At 35.0% G+C, this 26,279-nt stretch overlaps 2 protein-coding genes across 3 annotated transcripts in view; both read right to left on the minus strand.

The window, feature by feature from the left end:
* Positions 1–600: 600 nt before the first annotated feature.
* On the minus strand, positions 601–7,844 carry LOC121322268 (T-box brain protein 1-like). The gene is made up of 6 exons (XM_041261973.1): positions 7,107–7,844; positions 6,284–6,438; positions 5,866–5,987; positions 5,368–5,526; positions 4,301–4,362; positions 601–2,684 (listed from the first exon to the last, which is right to left on the minus strand). Exons 1-6 carry the CDS (start codon positions 7,796–7,798, stop codon positions 1,844–1,846), a joined length of 2,031 nt encoding a protein of 676 aa, XP_041117907.1. The 5' UTR covers positions 7,799–7,844; the 3' UTR covers positions 601–1,843.
* A 2,736-nt stretch (positions 7,845–10,580) lies between these two features.
* Positions 10,581–26,279, minus strand: part of LOC121322303 (26S proteasome non-ATPase regulatory subunit 14-like) — a 30,378-nt gene continuing 14,679 nt past the window's right edge. For both annotated transcript variants that reach the window (XM_041262088.1, XM_041262087.1), the window contains exons 3-11: positions 23,265–23,336; positions 22,697–22,816; positions 22,352–22,422; positions 21,653–21,803; positions 14,194–14,301; positions 12,661–12,735; positions 12,227–12,352; positions 11,958–12,020; positions 10,581–11,032 (exon numbers count right to left, since the gene is read on the minus strand). In XM_041262088.1, coding sequence (XP_041118022.1) covers positions 10,934–11,032; positions 11,958–12,020; positions 12,227–12,352; positions 12,661–12,735; positions 14,194–14,301; positions 21,653–21,803; positions 22,352–22,422; positions 22,697–22,816; positions 23,265–23,336 — 885 coding nt within the window. In that variant the 3' untranslated portion in view covers positions 10,581–10,933. The remainder of the gene's footprint in view (positions 11,033–11,957; positions 12,021–12,226; positions 12,353–12,660; positions 12,736–14,193; positions 14,302–21,652; positions 21,804–22,351; positions 22,423–22,696; positions 22,817–23,264; positions 23,337–26,279) is intronic.

Raw genomic sequence — 26,279 nt, forward strand, 5'->3', positions numbered from 1 at the left:
CAAAATGGAATGTGAGAATGGAAAATTAAAACATAACTAAAATGTTCTACGATAGCAACATTTGCAATAATAACTATAAATTCATACTAGCATTACAGAGTAAGTACTGTTTGCTTAGGCAACAGCAGTTTAATTTAGCTTCCAAACTCCCTATTCCTCGGGGGAGGAGAGGCAATGGGCACTATAATTCACATACTTGCTCCTGATAATTGCACAAATGTGCTATCAGTACTCTTTATTAAACACCATATTTCAGACAGGATTGAACAATACAAATAAATGTTGTTTATTGGTTAAGATAAAGATTAGATAAGATAAATATTTAAAAAAAAAACAGACAACCGCTAATGGCTAATTATCAGCATGGACCAATTTTATATTAGCAGCAATAAATATAATTGGATTACATTTAGTTTAATATCAGGTGTATCGACAGTTCTCATTTGCCTGCAGCACCTTTCTAGTGCAGTGTTGTTACATTTCAGATCTATGTGGGACTCAACCTAATGAGTGTAATGGTCATCAGAAGATAGAGGGGGGCGGGGGTGAAATCAGACAGAATACAAGAAACCTACCCAGAACAATGAAACTATCTACCCATAAGAGTTTTGAGTATTTTTAATTCAGTAAAAATGTACACGTTTGCACCATTACACAGTTTACAATTACACATACCTTTAATATTAAACAAAACAGGTATAACAAAGCAAATCCAGTTCACAGCATATTTATTATATTTGACAATTTAATAAAACTATAAAGACAATTTTACATAATTGACAAATAAATGTACAGCAGTTAACAACTCTGACATATACCCTATTATTTAGATAGCAAGGTGCCAGGATATCAAGACAAACCTGCAACACTATTTAGAAAAGAAAACATCAAATCACTATGAAAACAGTTTTAATCAGAATAAAGCTAGATTTCTTAAATCTAGACTATTTTCTACCAAGACATTTTGTTGACCTTTGCTTTGTTTTTACTGGACAAATCAACACAGTCTACAATAATACATTGACTTTACATAGATGTTAGTTTTTTTCATACACATTTTGAAATGCAACACAGGATATATAGTCCAACCCTATATACGTTTACCATAACACCTGACTCACAAGCACAAACATCTACACATCTCTGTCTCTAATTACAGTGATTTACAAAATGTATCTTCTATTCCCATTAAAATGAATGTTGGAAATTTGAAATCCCACAAGGTACAGTTTTCAACATTTTAGATCCCAGAATTTAAAACAACCGACCATATACGATTTATAAAACAAAATGCCAGTGTATGTTTAAATGAATACAGAGATTGGGGTGCACTGAATGCTTGTCCATAATCTAAACAGAAAGTCACATCTCTCTGCAGGCCATTACATATTGGCACCATACTTTGTACTATGGAACTGCAGTGTTTGGCACTTCAAGAAATGACATGGGTGTGGGATAACAGATCAAATATCCCAAGGAAGGGCTTGAGGAAATAAAATGCATGTGCTTGATCCCAAGAGATCAGGCAAATTCTTTGAAGTGTGTGCAAGGTAATGAATATCAATGGTGCATTATATAAAAAAAGGAGATGGATGAAAAGAAAAAAAACACATTGCGCTTTGCAAATAATTACTAAATACATTTCAATCTTTTCAATGCAAACATAGTGAAACATAATAAATACGCTTATATTAAACATTTCCTGATTACAAACAGATTTCAACCAATACTCTGACATCAGCTATACTATACATACCCTGAATTGACAGACCAAAAAATATATATAAGAGAATTCATGACCTGATGTAAATCTTTCCTGTTGGCTCTGGTCATTATTTCAGACCTAGCTGTGCGAATAGAAACTATAGTATCCAATGTCCTTTGCACAGTTCTTCTCGCAATCCCTTGGTGTCATTATTTCACTTTTCAGTGGAGAAGCTGTCTCAGAAACCGGCGTGCCTGAAGGAGAGATCCTCCTCCTCTTTGCCTGCTCAAAAATCCCAGAATCGCTGGAATCTATGGATTTGATTGAAGAGGGTGTCTCGATCCAGCTGGATTCTGAAAGATCTTTAGGTTTTGGGTCTTCAGAACCCCCTAATGAAGATCTCTCTGTAGTCAGGCCGTCTCCATCCTCTCCTAGGTAGACATTTGAGGCGGCAGTCCTGCTGCTGGCAGTGTTAGCAGGCCAGCAGGAGAGCACAGAGCTGGGTTTGCTGCAGTATTGAGGTGGAGTGCGGGGTCCCCACCCGGAGGGGTCTGTGTAATACCCTAGGGGTCTGCCTGAGCAGCCTGCAGCTTGCAAGGGGAGAGCCTTAACTCCAGCTGCTGCGTAGGACAGCAGGGTGGCTGCATTGCCTGCAAAGTCTGCAGCGGCGGCAGCATCGTAGGCTGAAGCTGCAAAGTCAAGGCGGTTGTTGGCAGGGGTGACAAACCAACGCTGTGGGGAAGCAGCCGTCTCCTCTCCTTGCTGTGGGGATAACAAGCCGTTGGTGTGAGGAACACTGCGGTCCATGGCCGGACCAGCCCCAGCTCCAGGGTGGAAGCGGGATTTGGCATAGCTGCTGACAAACTGGTCCTGCAGGAAAGAGCCAGGCATGGCATATCTTGCACCGGGTACGATCTGAGAGAGTGGAGAGTCACCAGGCGATGGTGTAAGCCTGTCAATATCACAGCCGGTGTAAATCCTGTATAGGGACAAAAAGCACAGAGCGGACACTTCAGACATACAAAAATGACATTGATTGTTTCAATATAGAATCTCTTATCCATTTCTTTGTAAAATATATAGTATTATCGCCAAAAAATCACCAAACCCAACTGGCACCTGTGGGTAACTCGCACCCATTAATCTGGCTTAAAACCGATTTATTTTTTAAAGAAATGTGGCAATAATGCTCGTTTCTACGAACACTATACATTAAATATGCACGAGGAGATTCGTGTAATTGTAATTGTGTGCGATAACTTGCACTAGCACAACGTCAAGACTTCACAGGGACCATGTAAGAAAACATTAAACAATGAATGCACGAAAGTGCTGTGATATTTTCTGTCTTGAAATGCAGCGTCCTCAAATAGGTTCGGGGGTTGCGATACAAATCTAGCTCTTCAACTCGCATTTTGAAAATGCATGTATATGCATCCTTATATTTCGCCCTCGACTACGTTAAAAAAAAAGTTATTGAAATTGACAATTAAAAAAAGTTTAAGAGGTAAACCGTATATAGTAAATGCTACATGGTAGTGAAGAGGATTTACAGTGTTAAACTATCACGGTGATCTGATCGGTATTCATTAAAATAAACTTTCGCCAACACTACTTGTTATCTATTATTCTCTGTATCCTATATATTATATAGGTGCAAACAGTCATTTTTAGTTGTTCTTTGTCCAGTATATTGATATACGTAAAACGGCAAAGAAGCTTAGACTATCCTATTTTTCTATTTAAATGTTATGCCAGATGGATTATTATTATTATTATTTATTATTATATACATACAAATCAGATGAATTAACATTTTGGTAATGTTTTTCTTCAAACATGTCGTCTAGTGGTATAATGACACCCTTGCGGTTTGTTCCCTGAACCGAATCGAAGCTGTATGCGACAACAGTGATCAGTTTGAATGTGTGTATCTTGCCCATGTGCATCTCTGGCTGTGAGCAATAACATCGCATGAAAAATTCCGACTACTGATTTGTTGCGATTATAAAACTTTAAATGGTCATTAATTACTAGGTTATCTCATAGATAGATATAGACAGATATTACACATACATATATACATGATCACAGGCGGCAACAAGCTATAGCGTCTTTTACATTATCTGAAGCTTTTTCCATTTCAATTGACATAGCACCATGTCAAAATGTTCCGGTTATGAACCGTCAATTCTACGCAAAAGGAGGCTATACAACTCATTGTAATGGTTTGTATTTTAATAGCGAAACTCTTGAATGTTGACTTGCTTGAATAAAAACCCTGTTCAATTTTTTGTTTTTATATTTGTTATGTTAATTGTTATATTCCAGAGCATTCATAGCGTTGTACTAATCTGAGTGTTAGCCAAAATAATCTGTTTAACACTCAAACAGATTACTGAAGAAACAAACCGCGAGACTGCTTGTTATTTACTTCATGACGTGATGAGAATTACATTTGTTAACAAGTTAAAATCTTACTCAACAGAATGTAAACGCATTGTTATTGTCTTTCTAAATAACTAGTATATGCAAAATAAACAAATAACAAAAGCATAGTAGCTTTGTAACTTTTCATATAGAAATAACACTTACGTATCGTAATTGTCACGAAATCCTTTTGCAAACGGATTGTGGTCTATTTTCAGTTGTGTAATCTGCGGGAAAATAAATACATTAATAAAATCTCATACGCATAATATAAAGCCAGATTTAAATAATAATAACAATAATAATAATAATAATAATAATAATAATAATAATAATAATAATGACATCGAAGTATATTCATTTGTTTTTCGTTAGCCAACAAGAACTAAATATCGGATTTAATTGAAACGTATTTTAATTAAGCTAAATATATCTATCAAATGTAATATTGCTATCATTATCATATAAACATCATTAAATCAATAGCCCATTAAACACATACCTGACAAATAACTTTTTTTCTGTTTTGTATAGACATTCCTAATAACGTTCAGTTAATATAACCTATTAAATTACATGTTTCTGTAATTCTGGACTACAAGATCGCTTTAATATTGTAAACTATATGCATAATTTATTTTGAAATTCATAAGCATACGTAATCAAATAAGTTCGTTTCTGAACAGAATCCTCTTAAGATGCCATTGTGCAATATGGTTACTGTATCGGCTAATCTATTGTTACTTAAAAAAAAAAAAAAAAAAAAAAAAAAAAAACACGTATGCTATATAAATATCATAAACTAATGTATATTTTTACCAGCCATTATAAGTGTTACTCTTGTATACATTAAAATACGCTCCGGTTCTCCGTTTTGATAAATACGTGCACTGGTATTACACTATTTAGATACATTCTTTAAACTGCGTGTTTTTTTTTTTTTGGTTTGTTTTGTTTTTGTTTTTAATTAGCAGCTAATGTTACATATGTATTAAGAAATAACCTGGGATCGAGTAGGGGTTATAGTGTGTTTAATTCATGCATTGTGTTATGTCTAATGACAAGGCTGATGTAACAAATGACTTTTTTAAATAATTGCACAAATGATGGTTTAAATGAGTTTAAATTGCGCTGATTTACCTAATGCCGATTTAATTAATATCTGCTTTTAACAATTTATTGTGCTGTTTATACAGGAAAATGTATTTCTGCGCGCAATGTTGGATTCTTACATCGGTATTCTGATATGCTGTTACAGCAATAAACTGCGTTTCAGGAAAGGTGAAGGTTTGCACTCGACCGGGCTGGCTGCTGTCCTCACTCCCATCCTCGTTCACTTCCACCACGTGTAACCTGGGCTGATACTTGTGAAGCGACTGCAGAACCACCATCTGTTAGACACAAATCAAAAGGGACAAAGTGAAAAAACGACAATATTGTTCACTGCCGCGTTCGCTCTAGATTTTTACCTCCACACGAGAGAAAAAATAAATAAATAAATATGTAATTTTATAGCTATTAGGCTGTGGGATAGCATCTCATCAGAATTTGTCAGTACACATATTATCTAACATTCATGTTTGGGCTCCAGGGTATAACGATTTCAGAATTTAAAATCATAATAGCATTATTCTCTACTTAAGTTGACAAGTTGAGAGTGAACACATAGCTAATAGATCATCCGAGCTATCCCCACACTGCCTGAATATAGAAGTGATAAAGCACCTTACCTGTCCGGTGTTATTTGAAGCGCCTTTGTTGTTTGTTAGTTTTAATTTCCCGAATGAGATTTCCTGGCGCATCCAATGCGCACCAGTATTGGGAGAGTCGGGGTGCATATAAACTCGGTTTCCTGCTTTAAAAAAAAAATAATAATAATGTTTAGAGTTATAACGCACTTGTAACAAAACGTTAACAAATTAACTACATTGCGCCTTTTACCTAATATTGACACCGCTTGTAATGTTTGGTTTCCTGTTAGATCTTTTTATGGTTATTGTGTGGCTATGGTCAACAATCCCTCAAACTGGCCTCGCCTTTGTAGATTGCAGATATATTACATTATACCCAATGTTGAATCCAGAATGGTGTTTTAATTAACAATTATCACCTAAACCTGTTAGGAGGGTGTTAATTGGGAGAACTTGCCTTGCACATTTGTGTCCGCTTTGCCACACGGAACCCATTTCCCTCCTTGGAATCGCCAGTGGTTGGGATCAGCCAGGATTACATCGACAAAAATATTGTAATGTGCCGTCGGGTCCAGACCAGATATATTAAAACTTAAAAAAGGAAACATCCGTCTGAAAGAGAAAACAAATAAACCCCTTATTAAAATGCGAATGGTCTTATTTTTTTTGCAAATAAAATAGATGTATGGTTTTAAAGCATTATTATTTTCAGTCAACACTATGCATGGTCAAATTCACAAAGCCTGGAATGGAACGACACATTAATAAAATAGCTTTATTATAAGATGCATATTTCTACGGCAATTAGAATATTTGCCAAATGAGTTGCATGAGAATATAAAGCAAATAGGCTTATTCAATTTGAACTTGTGGGTTTGCGGTCAATCCAATAGTAAAAACGGTAGTATTTGTTTTATACTCCAATATATATTATTAAATAATTATATTAAAACGTAGGATTTGATGTAGGTAGAAAAACGGCAGTAGTTTTTAATAATCTGTATGGTTTGAACTGTCAGGACGACTGTCGAAAAGGCACTGGTTCCTACAGACAATGGCACAGATATTAACCTTCGAGTTAATTTCAAATAGTCAAATTTTAAACCGATGATAAGGGTGTTCTATCGTGAGTTACGTATTTGTTTCACAGAATAACATTACCCTCCAATTGAAGTTTTGCCGTTGGAAGTGAGAGCAAAGTTGTAATTATCATGTACTGATTTTGTAGGATCTACTTTCATTGTCATAATAAAAAGGAAGAAAGCTTAAACTTTACCCACCTTCCTTGTTTAGTGATGATCATTTCTGTTTGATGCCTATGAAACTTAAGCCAAAGCGCCCTGTTGCACAAATAGACCTGAGCCTTGCCAGGGACCAACCCCGGCTGTGCAGAAGAGAACTGGTAGAAAGGTCCTCCTTGGTAAGAATGCCCATACTGCTGAGCGTACGGGTACCCTGCAGTTGGGTAGCCTTGTGGAGAGGTGTTGGAGAGAAGGCTGTTGTACGCTCCATTGGTAATCACTGGGTGATGAGCCATATACCGACTCGGGCTTCCGATAGAAAAGGCTGGGTGAGTTGGTCCATGTTGGCTCGGATAAGGGAACATAGCACTGGGAACAGCGGATGCTGGCTGGGGTTGGCTAGATTGAGACAGAAAATATCTTTCTGCAGCAGATCCATCGAAATTGTGACGGATCTCAGAGACCCCATCCAGAACAGGAGATAGTTTGCTTCTCTGGACGTCCCCTGGTGCGTCCTTGGAGTCAGGAAAATTGTCTGCCTCTGACTGATTCGTCATCCCCCTGGAATTTTTTTTCAGAGGTGAACCTCTCTCCAGGTTGTCAGTGGTGGAGATAATAGGATGATCCTGTAAAGCAAGCTCAGATCCGCCCGAGTTTGGGTAACTACTGCTCACATTCAGAAATTTCTTAGAGAGCATGGTAGACGGAGAGAGGCAATGTTCCAGTTGCATAGTTCTAAAATACAAAAGGAGCCTCACAACCCTGGTGAAACCTTTCCTCGCTTAATTTAACGCCCCAAAAATCTAGTTTGAAAGCAAACGCCTTCCCGTGGTTTGATGTAGTGTTTTTTTTTTTTTTTTTTTTTTTTTTTTTTTTTTGTTATTGCAGATTAGCCAATTGACACCTTGCTGCAATCAAGAGAGGGTTCGCTTTTGATCTCTTTGCTTGCAGAGCTAATGAAACGGCTTTTGCTATTGGTTAGCTCCTGACGGTAATTTAATAGACAGACATGAATTAGGATAATAATCTGAGTCCTAATTGCAATGATAGCAAATAGTAAGAGATGATCTCGAAGATATATGTGGTTATCGAGGATCACATTTTAGACACTTGATTGTTGGAAGAAGGAAGATTGCATTTTGCGAATGTATATGGAAACATTGAATACAACTCAATTATAGTACAACGGGGCTTTTTCATGGCATACCTCATGTTGACATTACCCAAACGCCTTACATTTCCACAGCGATTCAATATTACTATTTACTGTGTGTAGGTATAGGAATAATTGTGAAAAATAAAACAATGTTTTGGTGGATCTATTACTGTTTATATAAAATGGTATAAAAGGAAAATCACATACATTTTCTATACAGCCCGAACAGAAAATTGTTTACCACCGAAATGAGAATATATTATTAAAAAATACAGAAAAAGACAGTCAGCGCACGTCATGCTTTAAAATGTTTGTGATATAGCGTGAAGTGATTCAGTAGGCTTACTTTTGAAGCAATGTTTACTGGTCCCGTGGCAAATAAATATTTGATGTTAATACTTTAGTGCTAGGTATGATTCAAAATTCAGAAGTCTCCTAACAGCAAATGTATAAACCAAATAAAAAGTATTAAAGATCTTTTGACTTTCAGTGCATCTTCCAGTCATAACTAAAAGTAACAATTTATCAACGTTAATAGGTCTTTTTTACAAGGGCAATGCAGTCGCAGGCAGTAAACTCGCCTGTAGAAACCAGAGAAAGTTAAGTGTGTATATATATATATATATATATATATATAGATATAGATATATATATATATATATATATATATATATATATATAGATATATATAGATAGATGGCATTGCAACAATAAAAGTAATAAAGTACACTCAACACGCATTTATTTCATGTTAAAGAAAAGTAACACTGAGCAGAGAAAAGCTTTTCCATTCCTTTCTAAATTTTTTGTCAATTTAATTTTAATTTATATTTTTCGCATACTAAATATTTTAACACATTTTGACGATATATATGCCTATACGTTTGTAACAAATATACAAAATTTAGTTAAATATAGTAAAGGGAAAAAAAAACAAACAATAAAAATAGTAAAATAAGCTCTCCAGCCTAAGTATGAATTAACTGGCTTTGTGTGAAGGTGTAGCCAATAGTATTCTAGTCAGAATACTAAAATTGTGTGTGTGTGTGTGTGTGTGTGTGTGTGTGTGTGTGTGTGTGTGTATATATATATATATATATATATATATATATATATATATATATATATATATATATATATATATATATATATATATATATATATATCGACACACACACACACACAAAATAATTCCCCAGCCAATTCCCTCTGCTCAGCATGAACGGACCAATTATTTTTCTGTGCGAGAGACTTCTTGATGTGGAGGACTGTGGCAGCTGTCGTCGCCAAAAGCTGAACGGACAAATCGCGGTCCATCCATGCAGGCCTGTAACTGAACCCTGAACATTTAATCTGGCCAATGTGTTGAGGTCTGTGTTTTAATTTAGAACACCAATAACTTGGTTTCTCTTTACTAGACCAAGCAATATACAGCACAGTTAAATGCGACTCAGATCATGCGTATGAATGTCCATCGTTATCAATAAACTATAATCAGTCCCATCCAGTACGCAAAAGAAACACACAATATTGATCTATAGATAATGTATATGAAATACACTTAAGAATATATTGTTTGAAATAGACGGTACAAACGTTTAAAGGTTTAGTACATGTTCTTTGTTAGTGACTATAGCTATTACCATCTTGAGAAAGGTAGACACAGGTTAATTTATAATGTACCATTCTTTCCCAATTAAAAAAAAAAGCAGTGGAGAATATAGAAATAAACACTGTACTACTTTAAATTCCTCTTAAACCAGCAACTAATTAGCTGCCTGGGGTGAACTTTAGCAAGACTTCCACCCTTCACAATTGTGAATAACCAACAAAAAATAAGTGTTGTTCACCCTTTTATTAAATTACACCCTACAGTTCTTTGCCGTTCCTCTTTTCATTAACATATACAAGTATTCCAACACACTTTTTTTTTTAATGAAGCTGTTCTAGTAGGCAGCAAAAACACTAAATATTAAAAGAATCTAACAACTTTATATAGTCTCCATTTGTTATTTTATATGCAGCATAGTTTTATTTTTGTATTCCCATTCACATGTAAATAAGTACAAATGGAGCAACTGCATATTTCTTTTAATTGATCTGACCCTCTACTGGAAACAATAATTGATTTCCATTTGTACCCACAAAAGTACCCACTTTTGCACAATTTCTTTTGCTCTCCGTCTACCATATTAAAATAAGGAATCTTGATTAAAATATCTATGAAAAAAGAAAACTGTTAGTTTGAGATAACTAGACAATTAAGCGTTAGATATTCTAATACACAATTTTTTTTTTTTTTTTTTTAAATGAGGATATAAAAAATGTACATAAAATTAGACAATAGAATACCTTTGTGCCATTTTTAAAAAAAATTTATTTAGAAAACATTAAATGAGTACAAATAAATCTTGATCTTTACAGACACTTCAGTGAAAACATAGTAATTGACATGGATTTTCTTCTGAACTGATAAATGATGAAGCATCTGAATCCAAACTTGCCAAAACCGGGATATCATCATAAATATATTTTATGTGTACTATACACTGCATTATGTTACAAAACTGCACCAGTGCAGAGAGGGTGCCAGACGTCTAGTTTGAGATAAATTAATATTTAGTAGCCCCAGCTTACAAACAGAATATATATGTTAAAAAAAAATGAGGCGCTTCAAATGGTGCTCATATGTGTTTAGACAAAGGATTTTCTACTGAAATACAACAGTGTCCAACATGGCTGCCAAGCACTGCACAATATTGGAGGTCATCAGAACGTCAACGTGCTCTTCTAAATGGCGTTTTGGATCCTGCAAAGAAAACAAGAGACGAAGATTGTGTGTTTACTCGAACAGTGGATACGACTGAAAATGTGCCGGCACCACCTGCTGTCAAGATCCCTGCAAGATCACTGGCTAAGACCTTCATAGAACATGTGTAAATTAACTGCCGTAATTCCCTTCAAATCTTACGTTCTATATAGATTAAACAAACCATGTGAAATATGTAAATTAATTTTGGGCCAGCGGAATGTCATAGCCATCTCAATTCTTTTTTGGTGCTATTTTAGCAACACAATCTGTTCCAATAAGGTTATTTGAACAAAATAATACCACAGCTAAATAACCAATGTACATGTCGATCTAGGCAACTGTGTACACTGGCTGCATAATAGCTATAACTAAGGCATACAGCAATTAAAGTGGACTCTGACAAAAAACATTCAATTTGAGAATACAATAATCATATTGTATACTTGATGCTCTCAATTTAATCTAGTCTTCACCCAGAAACTGCAATTTAGTGCAACACCCACGTTAGAGTCTTGGCTACTATGCAAGAAGTCAATGGAATGCTAGATTCCTAAAGAGTGATCTTTTTGATGCTCTTCATAGGATATGAATTAAAGGCACCTCAGTTTTCTAAATACCATGCTAATAGACGTTTTAATAGAAAATCGGTTATAGTTTAAGGAATCGGTCTTCAGCACAATTTTTAGAAACTCATACAAGATTGCAGACGTATGCATTTGGTTGTTAAAATGTTGGTAAAGAGAAAAAGGAAGGGCCATCCAACACAGAGAATAGTTTAAAGGTTGGTCAGACTAAAACAAAAACACAGCAACAATATCTTAACTCCATTCTATTACTGGGTACTATTGAGTTGGAAAGTCAAGTTATTTTTAAAATAGCTGTGACGCAGACTTTAATTTCCTAAATTAAAATATTTATTTACCTGTTTTCCAACATTTTTTATTGCCAGCTGCTCAGGTGTCATCTTATCCTCTTCTTCCACAGCCTGAGAAAGATAAAAGGCCATTTAAAGTTGTTCCGTGCTGTAAGGGTTTGTTGAGAAATACTGCATCAACCTGGATTGTTCACTTTTGTATTTTAAGAATATGCAATTCAATTATCAGTAGTATACTTATTTTAGGATTCCTAAATAGTTTTCCCATTTCTGATCTTTACAACTAAAACTGAAAAAAAGAAAAAAAGTGATGTTACCTTATTGTAGTTCTTGGCCAGCTCCAGCATCTCCTTCACGATGCTTTCATTATGCTTACAGTGTTCACTGTAGTCCTGCAGGGTCAGACCTTCCATCCAACTCTTCTTGTGCAAGTTCAGCAGCATCTGTAACAATTCATTATAAACTTTTAATCCTAGCTTTTAAAGACAATGTGGCATGTGAACAACAATAAGCAATCGTGAAACTGTCAAATTACAGCAGGTGGCATTTAATGCTAAAATCACTACAGTACCAGCTTTAGAAACTGGGTCTTTTTTGTGGGGTTGCACAGCAGCTAATGGTGATCATGTACAATGTATAGACTGCAGAGAATTTGTACTTCAGAATATTTGTTCTGTTTATAGCGCAAGCCTGACAATTCTCACTCATCGGTTTACATTACAAATATACACACTGAATAAAAAACACCCACCTTTTGTTCCAGTTCGTTTTTCCTGTAATTGATAGTAATCGAATAATAATGTCTATTCAATCCATGAATTAAAGCCTGCAAAAAACAAAAGAATACTACTTAATGTAAGGGTTGTCAGACAAAATAGAAACCAAAATATAAAAAGATATATTTATATATTATAGTATATATATATATATATATATATATATATATATATATATATATATATATATATATATATATATATATATATATGCAAACATTTATACCCAAATGATTATATTTGATATGATTGTTAACAAAGATCCCCTTTAATCCCCATGGGGTCAACCTGCAATTACAAGTCAATTAAGCCAACGGACATGTAACACTCATATTCATGCAAGAACAAGGACTTGCAGTTCACTTTGCACTTCCAAAGAAAGCAATCTCATTATGCCAACATTCCATTACACTAAAGAAAGAAAAAAAAAAAAAAAAAAAGATGCTCTAGGATTATATCCTTCACTTAAAATACTTATCAGTGGTGGAAAGGTCTTTGTAAAGCATAACGAGCGTGCTACCAACCTGTTGCTTTGGCTGTGTGGAACCACAAAACCAGTTTGTAGTATAATGAAGTAGTTTGATGCCATAAGGTTAACGAGAGAGGTCATTACAGCTGTGCAAAAAGGTCCAGTAATGTATTCTCTTGAAACTTACAAGTATGGACTTGCCTCTGCCCAATCAAAAAGCTAGACCATTTCATACTCATTATGTTGTTTTTTTTTTTTTCATTTAAAAACATATAAAACATGCAATTCTGATTAAACAATGCATTGTATTGACAGGGGAGCATTTCAGCTGTATGGTGTTTTTGCTTCTTTAGATTACTCATGCTATTTTGTTCTATAAGATTTGTTACACAGTGAACCTGGTAATGCACAAATTCCCCACAGGTGTAAGTGGGATTGCCCTAGAAGGGACCAACTAACCTCCAAGGAATACTGTGGCTACTACATGGTCCATGCAAATGCACCTCAATGTTTAATTTCTGAACTGGCTGTTAAATTCAGGCTGCAAGGTTTATAATAAAGAGTAATCTTGCAGAATTTATTTACTGAATTTAGAAATTGTAAATAACATTTTGTAGATGTTCTCTATCCTTTGATGAATACAAAATGATATATTTCAGTATCATCAAGAAGTAGATTATCATCTACATTCGCCACATACAGGGACAGGCTGACAAATGTAACCAGAGGCCTGTAAAGTGGTTTGTTTCAGTAAATCTAGAACAATGCACAGTGGGTTCTATCTGTAAAGCATGACTTCTTTTTCTATGAAATGTGCACCACCTCTTCAAAAACACCCAATCACATTAAAAGGATTTAATGAAGGTCTTGCAGAACTACTGTAAACTTAATGTCTTGACTTCCAATGAATAAAATGTGTTGTGTGTTGTGCGTGTGTGTGTGTGTGTGTGTGTGTGTGTGTATATATATATATATATATATATATATATATATATATATATATATATATATATAAAATAACAGTATACTTTATTCCTACCTGGATGGATGGCTTGTTTAAATGACCTAGATTTGACGTTGTTTGTCTTGGCTCGTGTCCCAAAACCATCATATTGGCATTGATCAGTCTGAAGGCATCAATAACAACCTATAAAAAAAAGGTGTAATGTCAACTTTTCAAAAAATGCAAGAAAAAGGGCAAAATGTGCAGCAGTTGCACATCTGGCTTTGGCTTTCTTCCAGACAGAGATTTAATGAAAAGCCAGAACAGAAGGAATTTCCTGCTGGTTGTGCCATCGGCACAGCACCACTTAACTTGTAATTTAAGTTGACAAAAATTAAACACAGCTTACTTTCAACAAAGAAGTATAGTTGTTTTTTTGTGAATGGAACAATGAATTATTTTCAAGGCAGTTGCAATGTAAACAATACAGTGTACTATTTATTTATTTTTACATTATAACTTTATGGTCGCTTGTCCTTACATATGTTTACCACCCAGATCCAATTTAATCAATGTGAAGGACAAGGACAGAACAAGACTGAAAGTGAGCACAGGCTTAGGGACCACATCTAAAGCCCAGTCCTGTCACATCAATGATATGATCACAATACACGAAATGACAACAAACTTATAACCAGTAAGGAATGAACCCCTAGTATTCAGCTCAAGTCATATGCTATTGCTTTTCTGACTATAAAATAGTCTCTTCCTTGTCTGATGGATAAAGATGTCCCTCTCACTGTCGCAATCAGGGCTGAGCAACAGAGAAGAGTGGAAAGCCAAGGTTATTTGTGATTCATGACAGGTAGTGGCTTCTATTACAGTGTCACTAAAATTTTCATGCGAGTGCATTTAAGATTGCCTTTAAGTTATTTATGGCATGTTTCAAATCAGCTTTTACGTGATATTCATTTTTTGGGGTTTTGTAAAAGGAACAAAAAGACCACAGGTTAAAATTTGTTAAACAAAAAAGTAAAGGCATTGAGTAAACAATTGCCACTGATTTACTGTTTTTAGAGGAAGCATTAGCCCTTGATAGGACAGTTAGTCTCATATGATCTTTTGCAGTTCTGGATTTCCATTGTCAAAGTGAATCAGCCTCTACTAAGGAAGAAAGAATGCCAGTGGTCTACAGAGGCCTTGGCAGTTGTGGGCATTAAATCCTTATTAGTTTATTTCCCCTAGATGTGTGCATTTGTCATCCCAGGAGAGGCTAGCTGCTGCTTCTCTTCATTACTTAAAAATACCCTTTTAAATTTCCTCCAAAATCTACGCACATCTTTATCAAGTATTAGGAAAGTACTGAGACACACGGTATCAAAAAAAGAAGTGCACTTATATATAAAAAAAACAATTAACTTAATTACTGAAACCCACAGATCTGAAGTGTCTAAAGTGGACCCATACATAGAAAAGTGGAATTCTTTAACATTTTTGCCAACACTTGTGGTGGTTGTGCGTAGCCATTCTTCAGCTTTTCATATTATCGTGTCTGCCTTTTTATTTTCTTGAGCAAGAGCAAAAATAAAGTTATAAGCAGGTTGCCTAAAAGCAACTAGGACAAGATGTTTAATTTTTCAAAGTACACATTAAATGCAGAGCTTGCTGTAAATGTGTTTCAGTTATGCACAGGATAGCGGCAATGGTACGTTTACGGATTACCCTAGCTGTACATTTACCATTACCACTTAACACTTGCAATGTGCCCTTGTGAACACCTTCTAATAAAAAAAAGAGATCCAACCAGATAAAAATGTTTTATTAGATTACACAGTGGCATATTTAGGCATATTTCACACCGGTTTAGTGAAGTCTTTGGGTTACAATACTGTACTTAGAAGCATGTTTGGGAGTTTTGAGCCTTTTGTTCAGGTGAAATTGTGCTAAAATTACAAGCTTGGTAGGTCTGAGCTTAATATCTGTCTCCAAATTGACTTCTTTAAATACTTAAAAGGAAGCAAGTGTACTGCCTGACAATAAATAACTGTTAGCCAGTCAAGAGCAGCACAGAATATTGGCTGTTCGAGAGTAACATTGATTGAGCATTTACTTTGACCTACTACAAATGGTATTTACAGAACAGAAAATACATTACAAAAAATAGTAGAAAAAACAAGCCATCAGTTGAAAGTGAAATTAGAATTATTTTTTTTTTTTTGGTAAGAGAGATTGATTCAGCTCCTTCCCAAACAAATCGCCTACATTTGGCATAACATATTTAAAAAAAAAAAAAAACAGCTCATTAATATCTACTGTACTAATGAGGAAAGGATGAAAAAGGTGATAATTATAATCCAGTGCCATCTAAGCAATCCGGGTGGGCAACTTTAAGCTGTACACAAACCACCAGCTCATTTAGAGGGCAGCATAATGTAACCAGAGGACAGCAAAGTGGTCACCAAACCTAGAGACTCAATAGCCTTAAAGCAAAACTAATAATATTGAGACACTATAAAACTTAGGACAGCAAGTTTAAAAAAATCATTTGTGTTTGAAATTTTCCTGAAACGTGAATTATTTAGTCTCTGTTGTGTAATACTGTATAAAACGGGTGAACTATAAGATTTGACAACTTGTAGATTTTCTTTGAATTCATTTGTATGAATAAAAATAGTGCAACATTATTATTATTATTATTATTTATTATTATTATTATTATTATTATTATTATTATGTGGGGGAGGAAACACATTAAAAAAGTATATTCGTTCTGGTAAATAGACTGGGTTTAAGCTTAAGTAAAAGATGACATTGTGTGAAGTAAAGCCTAATCCAGGCCTGTATACTGATCCCAGTAGTACGGTCAGATTTGCTGCAAGTATTCTAAATCTTGAGAATTTTCAGAGGTCATTAGGATAGACTGCTCTTAATTTTCCTCTGGGATATCCCTGGCTTTTCTCTTGATGTCTGTAGATTTTTATTATAATCCAGTACACTACAACACAATTCAGTGAAACTCTAGCATCTAACTGCAAGTTCTCAGGTTTGTTAAATGTATGTTAAAGGTCTGTTTTCCTGATTAATAAATTTGTTTCATACAATACAGTGTATTATATACACTCATGCTTTAATAGCACCTTTAGTCTATGCACAGCTCGCGGATCAAAACATAAGCCTAATACAAGGACTGATGATGCTATTTACATGTGTGATTCCTGCTGTCTTCTTGTTAGTAGCTTTAATATAATGGAAGACCTTGACTGTTTTGTAATTAACACGTCTTTATTGGGGAGATATTTGGAGGCGAGTGCTGTGAATTTACTGGTTAGTAAAATAAACACAATCACACACCATTTTCTGCTGCAAGACAAATTTGTGAAATGTATGCATCATTCTCCAGATCAACAAACTCCAATGTAACAGCCAAGTAAAGGGTCCACACATTCATAACCCTATCTTTTCTTTAATATCTTGTGCTTGCTCTGACCTCGCAAATATAATTAGCTTGTGGGATGCAGGGATTTCACTGGCATAGATAGTTTACTAATTACAATTGCTGGAGAATGAAGCTAAGTATCTATTTGACACTGCTTATTGTATGGTGTCGGGCTAGCATTTACAATGCCTTTTAGATTTCAAATTTTTCACCAATGAACTGTTAGACAATGTATTCCAAGACTCAAAACTACATGTAAACCAATTAAGTGACATGCATTGAAAGCACCAGGAGTCAACATGGCACTTGGAAAGACACTTCTAGGTAAAGTAAAAAATGTAGTGCCATAAACAGAGCACAATCTAAAATCCTGTGCAGACAATAAATATTTAAGACTTTTTTTTGTATTACTCCCTTTGTTTCTACAGAATATGAAATCAATAGTGTGTTATATTTTGGGGAAAATTAAGATAGCAAGAAAATGCAGACAGCAGAGAAAAAGGCTAATGTCCCATCTAAAATGTCTTTTCTCACCTGCAACTGATCTGTTAGCAACTGTTCAGCTGGCTGCTGGTTTCTTTAAAAATGAAGTGAAACATGTGACCTTGGGAGTGCAGCTAGGGTTGCCGACCATTTTGTTATTTATGCTGCCATGCACTGTCAGACATCCACGAGTGAAAAACATCATCCCTATCCCCCGTAAGCCCACAGCATAAAAAATTCAGGGAAATCATACTTTTTATGCCATTTCTGATGAAAAGCACACAGAAATGAAACTGACTTATGCCAAATGAATGTCACTGAATCACTGTGATTGTGGACTTGATATTGAAATTATTTATAAAACAACAATTTTAGCTTAAGAAAAGCAATGCCCGAGTGTGTGCATTTTCTTGGTCTATCCTTAGAGAATTTCCACATATTTGGCCCCAATATATCAAATAATACTATAAGGAGGTCAAAATGCTGTAAAATCTCTCAGAAAATCTACACTTAGTCATGCAGTTTTCTAGTACAGGAAATATTGTGAAAAATGTAATTAATTTTATTTAATGGGTTCATTTTGGTAACAGCAACAGGAAGCATTTGTGTATACATTTTTTTAGCACAAAATTTAACCCAGAAAATCTAAAACGGCTACATTGACTGCTCCACATAATTATGGGGTATTCAGAGATGTGTAAAATGAATAACCTTAATTATTCGAGCAGTGCGTTTAACGTGGCTGGAGAAATCATATGAAAACAAAGACATTCAATATATGAAAGTAAAAAAACAAAAAGGAAAATATTTAACCCTTTGCGGTTCATTTATTAAGCGCCTATCAGGCACGCCAGGTCCAATTTATTTTAACACGAGCTGAAATCCACTGGAAATCCATATGACTGAAAAATATTTTGTCTTGCGGTCACTGGACGCACAGAATGGAAAGGGACGCAGACTATTACAGTAATCTATTACACTGCAGCAATGACCGTAAAATACCTGCTTGTTTAAAAAAAAAAAAAACGTTCTGCAATTTAACAGCATTGATTAAAGTACACTCCATTCCTGCAGCAATAAGCCTCATATTTGGCTTTGACAGTAATATTAAGGATATTTACTTTTCAGCCCTGTCCACACTACATTACCGATCTCAAGAACCATACTCAAAAACTTTTAAATCAATCCAGCTCAAACTTTAGCGTCCACACTGATGTACCGTTTCAAGTTTAGTCGGGCGTAATGCGTACACACATTGCAATTAGAATAGTTTGGTTACAGTTCCTAGCAGCGCAATGAACACTGAAAATTAATGATAGTATCCCACCATGCACTGTATTTTGTTTTAAAATAATGTGTTATGACTCACATTAACAGAGGTCCATACTGATAAGAGATAAAACTAGTATTTTGGAAAAAGCAAATGCGAAACACACAAACACACATATAGGGCTTGAAGTTTTCGGGTTTTATTTTTAATCAAGTGATAAATTTTGCTCACAAAAAGCCGTTAATTGCAAAACAATCTTTGCTTTTACCTTCATATCCTGCCTGAGCCTAATTCTGGTCCCTTTTTAATTTTATTTCAAACAGAGCTGATAAATTACACAAATTGTTCACCCCCAATCCTACTTTTAACTCGCATTTCATTTTTGCAGTCGCCTAATATAATGTTGTGCTTTTGTTATTTTCCGTACTAGTTTAACAGCAAAGCCCTTACATATTTTATTTAAGCATTATTTATATTAATACCTAGTGCCGAGTGTACACTGACAGCAAGTCAGTTGTCAATTGTAAGTTTTTTTTGCTAAGCAGTTAGCATCTTCTGTGGATTCTCATGAAGAAGATTGCTCATCTGCATCTCAGCCATCTCAGGCTTGTTTAATCGAGATGGCAAGATGTACTGTGTGTGAAAGAGCTGTCGTGCGAACGGTCTACTTACTATTAGTACAAAAAAAGTGTGTCTGCGTTTAAATACAGATCTATAGCTACACATTGACAAAGATTTTGTAAACTACTACATGCCATAGAGTTTAAACATTCATAAAAATGTACCCTAATGCACATCCCTGGAGTTTCTTAGCCTTTGTGTTAAAATGTATATTTGATGGATGGGACGCAAAATTTTGGGCATGTGCATTTCAGTAACGCATGAACAGAAAAGCTAGCGTGACCTCTGATGTGATTTTAATATGTTTTTTTTTAGATACAGCTATAACACTAAATGTAGGGAAGTTGCTTGTTCCATGTTAAACATTAACACGAATCACCGCAAGACCCTGTAATATATTATACCCTCAACCTTGCTGAAAGCTGATTTTATCCCCAAGGATGACACTCTGTTCAGGAAGAACAGAGTATCTGTGTCCTCTTCTCGGAAAGGCACCAAACAATAGATGTGTTAGCCATATTACAACTACCATCTCAAACAGGCTGACATTACTGACGAATCATTAGGTTATTACAAATGCAGTGTGAAAAGTGTGGCCCGAGGATAATCACTGCAACTCATTTTTAATTAATACATCTGAAACACCCTCAGTTATTTGTGATCTCAAGTAAAAATGGTCAGTCTCCAGGTAATCTCTGTTAAACAGCTGGTTACACATTAATAAAAAAAAAAACATGATTTATAGACCACAGGTCCACTTAGGAATGGCTTCTACTGTTGGCTATGATAAATAAATCTACATTTTTTATTTAATCAAATACACTAACTCTTCTGTTTTAACCTTCCCCCATAAAAGTACTGATTGCTGTTTTAAGATTGGGTTTAGTATAGGAGGTACATGCTGAAACAACACACCCCAGCAGTAGTTTAAGGCAGCAACCCCTCAAGTCATTTCTTTATGTTTTGCAGTCTCTCATTCACTCTCCCTATGGCAAAGCAAAATCAAATTGCCTCTCACATTTATAGACAGCTCTGTGAAGGTGATAATAGAGCTGCTCCCTGCTGTCATGAGACAGGAAATAGGAAAATGGCATATGGGGCCAGAAAGAAAGAATGAAGAAGAAAAGGAGGAGACCAAAGAAGAAAAAAAAAAAATCATAGCAACCCCTTCTTCATTCATTTAGCCATGTGTTAATCTCATAACATAACAGTTAACAAATACATTTCTTATTTTAGATTTCAAAATAATACATTGCAGTCACTCTGGCCAAATGATAAACTGCAGTGGATCTGGGCTTACTAAAAATTGCCTATTTTCATCATAGAGTGCTTTAGCATATAATATGTACTACTTCATAAAAAATGGTTAACTATAAGAATTACTTTACATAACTCAAATTAATGACAAAAAAGACTTGCATTAGATCAGAGAATTGTCAATTTTTGCAATATAGTAATATATAACAGTATATTACAAAAAAGGAGACTTGTTATTAACAAGTATTAATTTCAATTATAAACACCTATAATATATTTTCAAGGCTACACAAGGCTTTACAGGGGGTTATTAAAAAATACATGTTTGCAAGTGTACACTTTAAACCAAAAACCCCAACAGGAAAGATACATACTCTCTTAAGCATACAAGTACCTCTTTAATCAAACACAACCTGCCTGCACTACAAAGTAAGCATTTCAGTTCAGATGTCCTTGAATTCACATGTACGGATAAAAATTGACTGTACCTTTCCTTTAACACTCTGAATTGGGTCCACCACTACAGCAACAGCACGCTCTGACAGGGCTTCAAAGCTCTGCTGAGTGTTGATATCAACTCCTGATAGCCAGCAGCCAAAGCCAGGGTGACTGTGGTACCAACCAACGACCATCTCAGGCCTGAAACAGACAGGGCATTGAGAGCGAGCATCTCCACAGAGGATGAACTCCGCACACAAAATGAAAGGCAATCAGGAAACAAACTGGTATAAACTGGGCAGGCTAAAAGGAAACAGGCGTGGAAAAAAAAAAAAAGAAGGATCATTCAACATGCTATCGTAAAAGCATGAAAATGAGGAAAGTGCGACAAAGGAGTGTTATCATTAAGGGGACGTGCATTAACAGTGGAAGATCATGCTTTCAATTTTTCACCCTGTTACCACACCTTCTCAGAGCCAGTTTGTACCCTTTCAGCACTTGAGACTGAACATTCACCCTTTAAATATCAATTAAAATCAGCAGTGGGACTAAGAATTCAGTCAAGAAGCAATTTGCGGTGTTGCTGGGCTGCTGAGCCTTTTGCCAACATTCATTCAATTTTTTTTTTGCGTAAAAAGTAAATGCGCAAGCAGGTGATCATTTTTGTGCTCAAATTTAACCAGTAAGACAGGGTTCAAGTCAGGAGCAAACCTAATGAATTTAAAAATAATAATTTAAACATGCTTTACCTTCCTGTCTGCTTCAGTGTGTCTAACATTTTGGCTTGAAACACCGGGTCAACGGCTTCTACACTGACACCCTGTTTATATAAAAAAATAATTCAATTAAAAACAAAGTCAGATAAATATCATTGCTACCTAAAAAGTTATGTAAATCAACAGTATGTTAACAGTTAAATAAAACTAGGTAGAGATGCAGAATACGTGCTTAATACATACAAAATGAAACCCTAAAACAATGAATTATTACATTCAGTTTGACTAAAACGTTTATATTTACTGTGTTGTAGAATAAATACAACGTTACACAAAAAACTTTCTTTGAAACATATGATACGAGATACTGTTACTCACAGTTCCTGACTGAGGCATGGCAAAGACATCAATCACTCGCACAGTGTAATCATCAACAAATTCACCCAGCATCAAACCCATGACTTCCATTGGAACTCCAGCCCTGCCATGTTTCAGCATCTAGATTTAAATAAATACATCATAAAAATATACGTATTTACAAGGTGACTGAAATACAGAGCTTGCCAATAGCACTCTCAATGGTAGGTACCAGCGTATGTGTAACACCTGCATAAATTACTGGCAATACAAATGCATGCAAGTCACAACCAGTAAGCGAGGCATTATAAACCTGAATTTACAGGGATCTGAATTTGCTTTCCTATCCTAATAGTAGTATTGAAGATTTCAATCTCCTTTTACAGCAGTCTGCATCATAATTTGAAACTGCCAAATTATCACTGCAATGTAAAGGTGATATATGACTCTGTATTGAAAGGCAAAAAAGATTGACATGTCACAGTATGTGTTGCACAGTATCACAGAATACAGTGTCAACTTGTTCTCTACAAATACTTTTTTAAATAAATAAAATAAATAAACTAAAACAAAATCTGTATGCCCTTACCTTTAGCAAAGCAAGGGAAGAGATGTACACCTGTTCTGCAGTATCCACTGCAGGGGCATCAGTTGGTGGGCCCTAGGAAGAAAATATGTTTTTAATTCTGATGTCAATTACTTTCAGTTTTATTACTACGGCCATTGTTAAAATGTCAATTTAACACTGACGACACTGAGAAAGATTTCTAGGTCGAAACTTTTCAATGAATTTAATGTGTTTTTTTTACCGTTTTTGTTTAGTTTTTTCCGGATTTCTAAATATTTATTGAGGGGCTGGAAGTGACAGATTGCTTCACCACTTCAACACCATGACGTCCACATGTACATCTACACTATATATATATATATATATATATATATATATATATATATATATATATATATATATATATATATATATAGTGTTTATTTTATAAAAAATTTCGGTTTATTATTAGTTTTACTTGTTTAGTTGTAGTTTATACAGTTTTTAGCAAAAGCTAAACATGATAACGGACGTGGTCTTTCTATAATGAGCAACGGGACTGAAGTTGGTTCGGAGGATTTCGATACCAGCGACAGTGATGCTGACTTATCACTCAGCAATGAGGATGAAGAGGATGTGGAACCAAGAACAGCACAAACTGTACAAACAAAAGAGCTTGCAGCTACTTTACAGGCAAGCCAGCTGCAAACAGGAAGGTGTTTGGTTTGAAATGGCAGTGCTGTGCCGAAATACTATCAAAACACAGCACTGGGTACAGGACATGAAGCAGGTATCTGCGGCAGCCAGGTCCATCACAATTCCTGTGCAAAGTAGCTGTGTACACGCATTTGTGACTATCCCTCCAACACAAGGGAAGCAGAGACTGCAACAGAGGTGCAGGGACTGCTCTGAAAATGAAAAAAGAAAGAACACAAGAGAAATGTGCAGTGGTTGCGAATGCAACCCCGGGTTCTGTTGTATTGAACATTTCAATAAATGGCACAGAGCAAGTCGATCATGGCACAGGTTTTGATGTTTGATTTTTACTTGATAATTACTGTTTACTGATTATTACTGTTATTAGCAGGGTTTTTGTTTTCATTGTTCAAAAAAAAAAAAAAAATTTAGGATTTAGACTCCCAGGTTTTTAGAGCTACCAATGAAACAAATAATAATAATAATAATAATAACAATAATAATAACAAATAATAATAATAATAATAATAATCCCAAACTATATAACAGCCAATATGTAAAACAGGAATACTACATTTACATACTGTAGTAAGTCAAATCTATCTCTTTCTGCCTGCTGTGGATTTTATGAAGCGAAACTGATTATTAAATACAGTAGAGGCATTTTTCAAGCAATCAGTTCTGATTGTTTCCTGTTATTTTTTATTAATAGATCAAGTTAGGGGAAAAAAAAGCAAAAAACAAAAAAAAAACACACAGGACTCTGCCATCTAAACATTTGTTCAAACCAAAGTATTTGACTGAATGCATACACCATCATGTTTAGAGAAGGCATGCAAAAGCTTTTTAGTGCTATATTCTCATTAACTGTTGTGCAGTGGTTTACAATATTATTCATAGGAGATACTAATGGGCAAACCCATACCCTTCTCCGCTTGTCAAAAGTACTTCATTCACCAATTACCTGTGCGCTTCTAATAGTGGTGTGAAATAAACACCACTGGGCTCAGTGACAAATAAACAAAGCAAATGGCAATCTTCCGGGCACTGGCAACGCAAAGCTAAAGATAACTTGTAGATTGGGGCAGTGGGAACACTTTGCAGGTATCTACCATAGATACAGCAGGAGAGGAGTGCATTCACTCTCCCCAGGTACAAAAGCTGTGAACAAAATACACATCTATATGTCTTGCACTAAATAAAAAGAAAAAAATATACCATCAATAAAAATATACCATCAATACTCTGGTCACAGACAAGAATACAGAATGCTAGATTGTATCTGCATTTTTTTTTTTTGGGGGGGGGGGGGGGGGGGTTGGGGGGATATGACATCTCATCAGATAATGTTCATATAATTATAAACAAAGTAAATTTATATATGAATATATTTGCAAGACATACACTACATAAGGGGGTCACAGATTGATTTATAATTGATTCATGAGTGAAGTTTCCAACAATACCCTGAATACTTTATAGAAATACAAGAATATAAAAATATGGTGCATTGAATAGCACAGTTGATTATTACCTTGCTCCACAAATGCTTTGTTTTTATCTGAGTTGCATATTTTAATAAACCATGTATACTTTTGATACTAAAACAGGAACTAAGGTTTGTACACTTAGCTGCTTTATTACTGTATTATTAAACTGTAATGGGTATAAAGGCCCCAAAGCTACAGTGATAGATAGATAGATAGATAGATAGATAGATAGATAGATAGATAGATAGATAGATACACACACACACAAACATACACACAGCTTCATAGCTAATAAACTGACACCTTTATCTTAAAAAAATAAAAACAACAAAACACACATTATTTGATGTGAAAAATACGAATGGGGGAGGGGGAAAGACAGGTAAATGATTATAGCTTGAATTTGTGTTAAATAGTCTTTGGTCTTTGTATAACATGCAACTCATTAATATGCAGGTTTACCAAGATTTTAACAGAGGATTCAGAGGTTTCTGTAGTATGTAACTTTCTTTTTTTTTTTCTTCTTTAACCATCTATTGCATAAATGTATTTTGGGCAACAATATATCTGTTTACAGCTGAATATATTTGATTTGGTATCAGTGATTGTCACAAAGATGGCTGTAGTGGGCGACGTCAGACCAGAAACAGGAACCAGGAAATAAACAACAGAGAGGTGGAGTTGGGTGGAGCTAAGCGATTGGTTTTGCTCAGCATTTAATGAATGAACAGAACTGTAAATAAAAAGGTTGTAACAAACAAAAACACGGGACACAGCACTTTGCCAAATTAAAGAGACAAACAAAGCGAACTACACAGACAAACACAGCGAGCTGATATTTTAACTATTACGTATTATTATTATTATAACC

Source organism: Polyodon spathula, chromosome 10 (assembly GCF_017654505.1).
Source record: "Polyodon spathula isolate WHYD16114869_AA chromosome 10, ASM1765450v1, whole genome shotgun sequence".
In the NCBI taxonomy this organism is placed as follows: Eukaryota; Metazoa; Chordata; class Actinopteri; order Acipenseriformes; family Polyodontidae; genus Polyodon; species Polyodon spathula.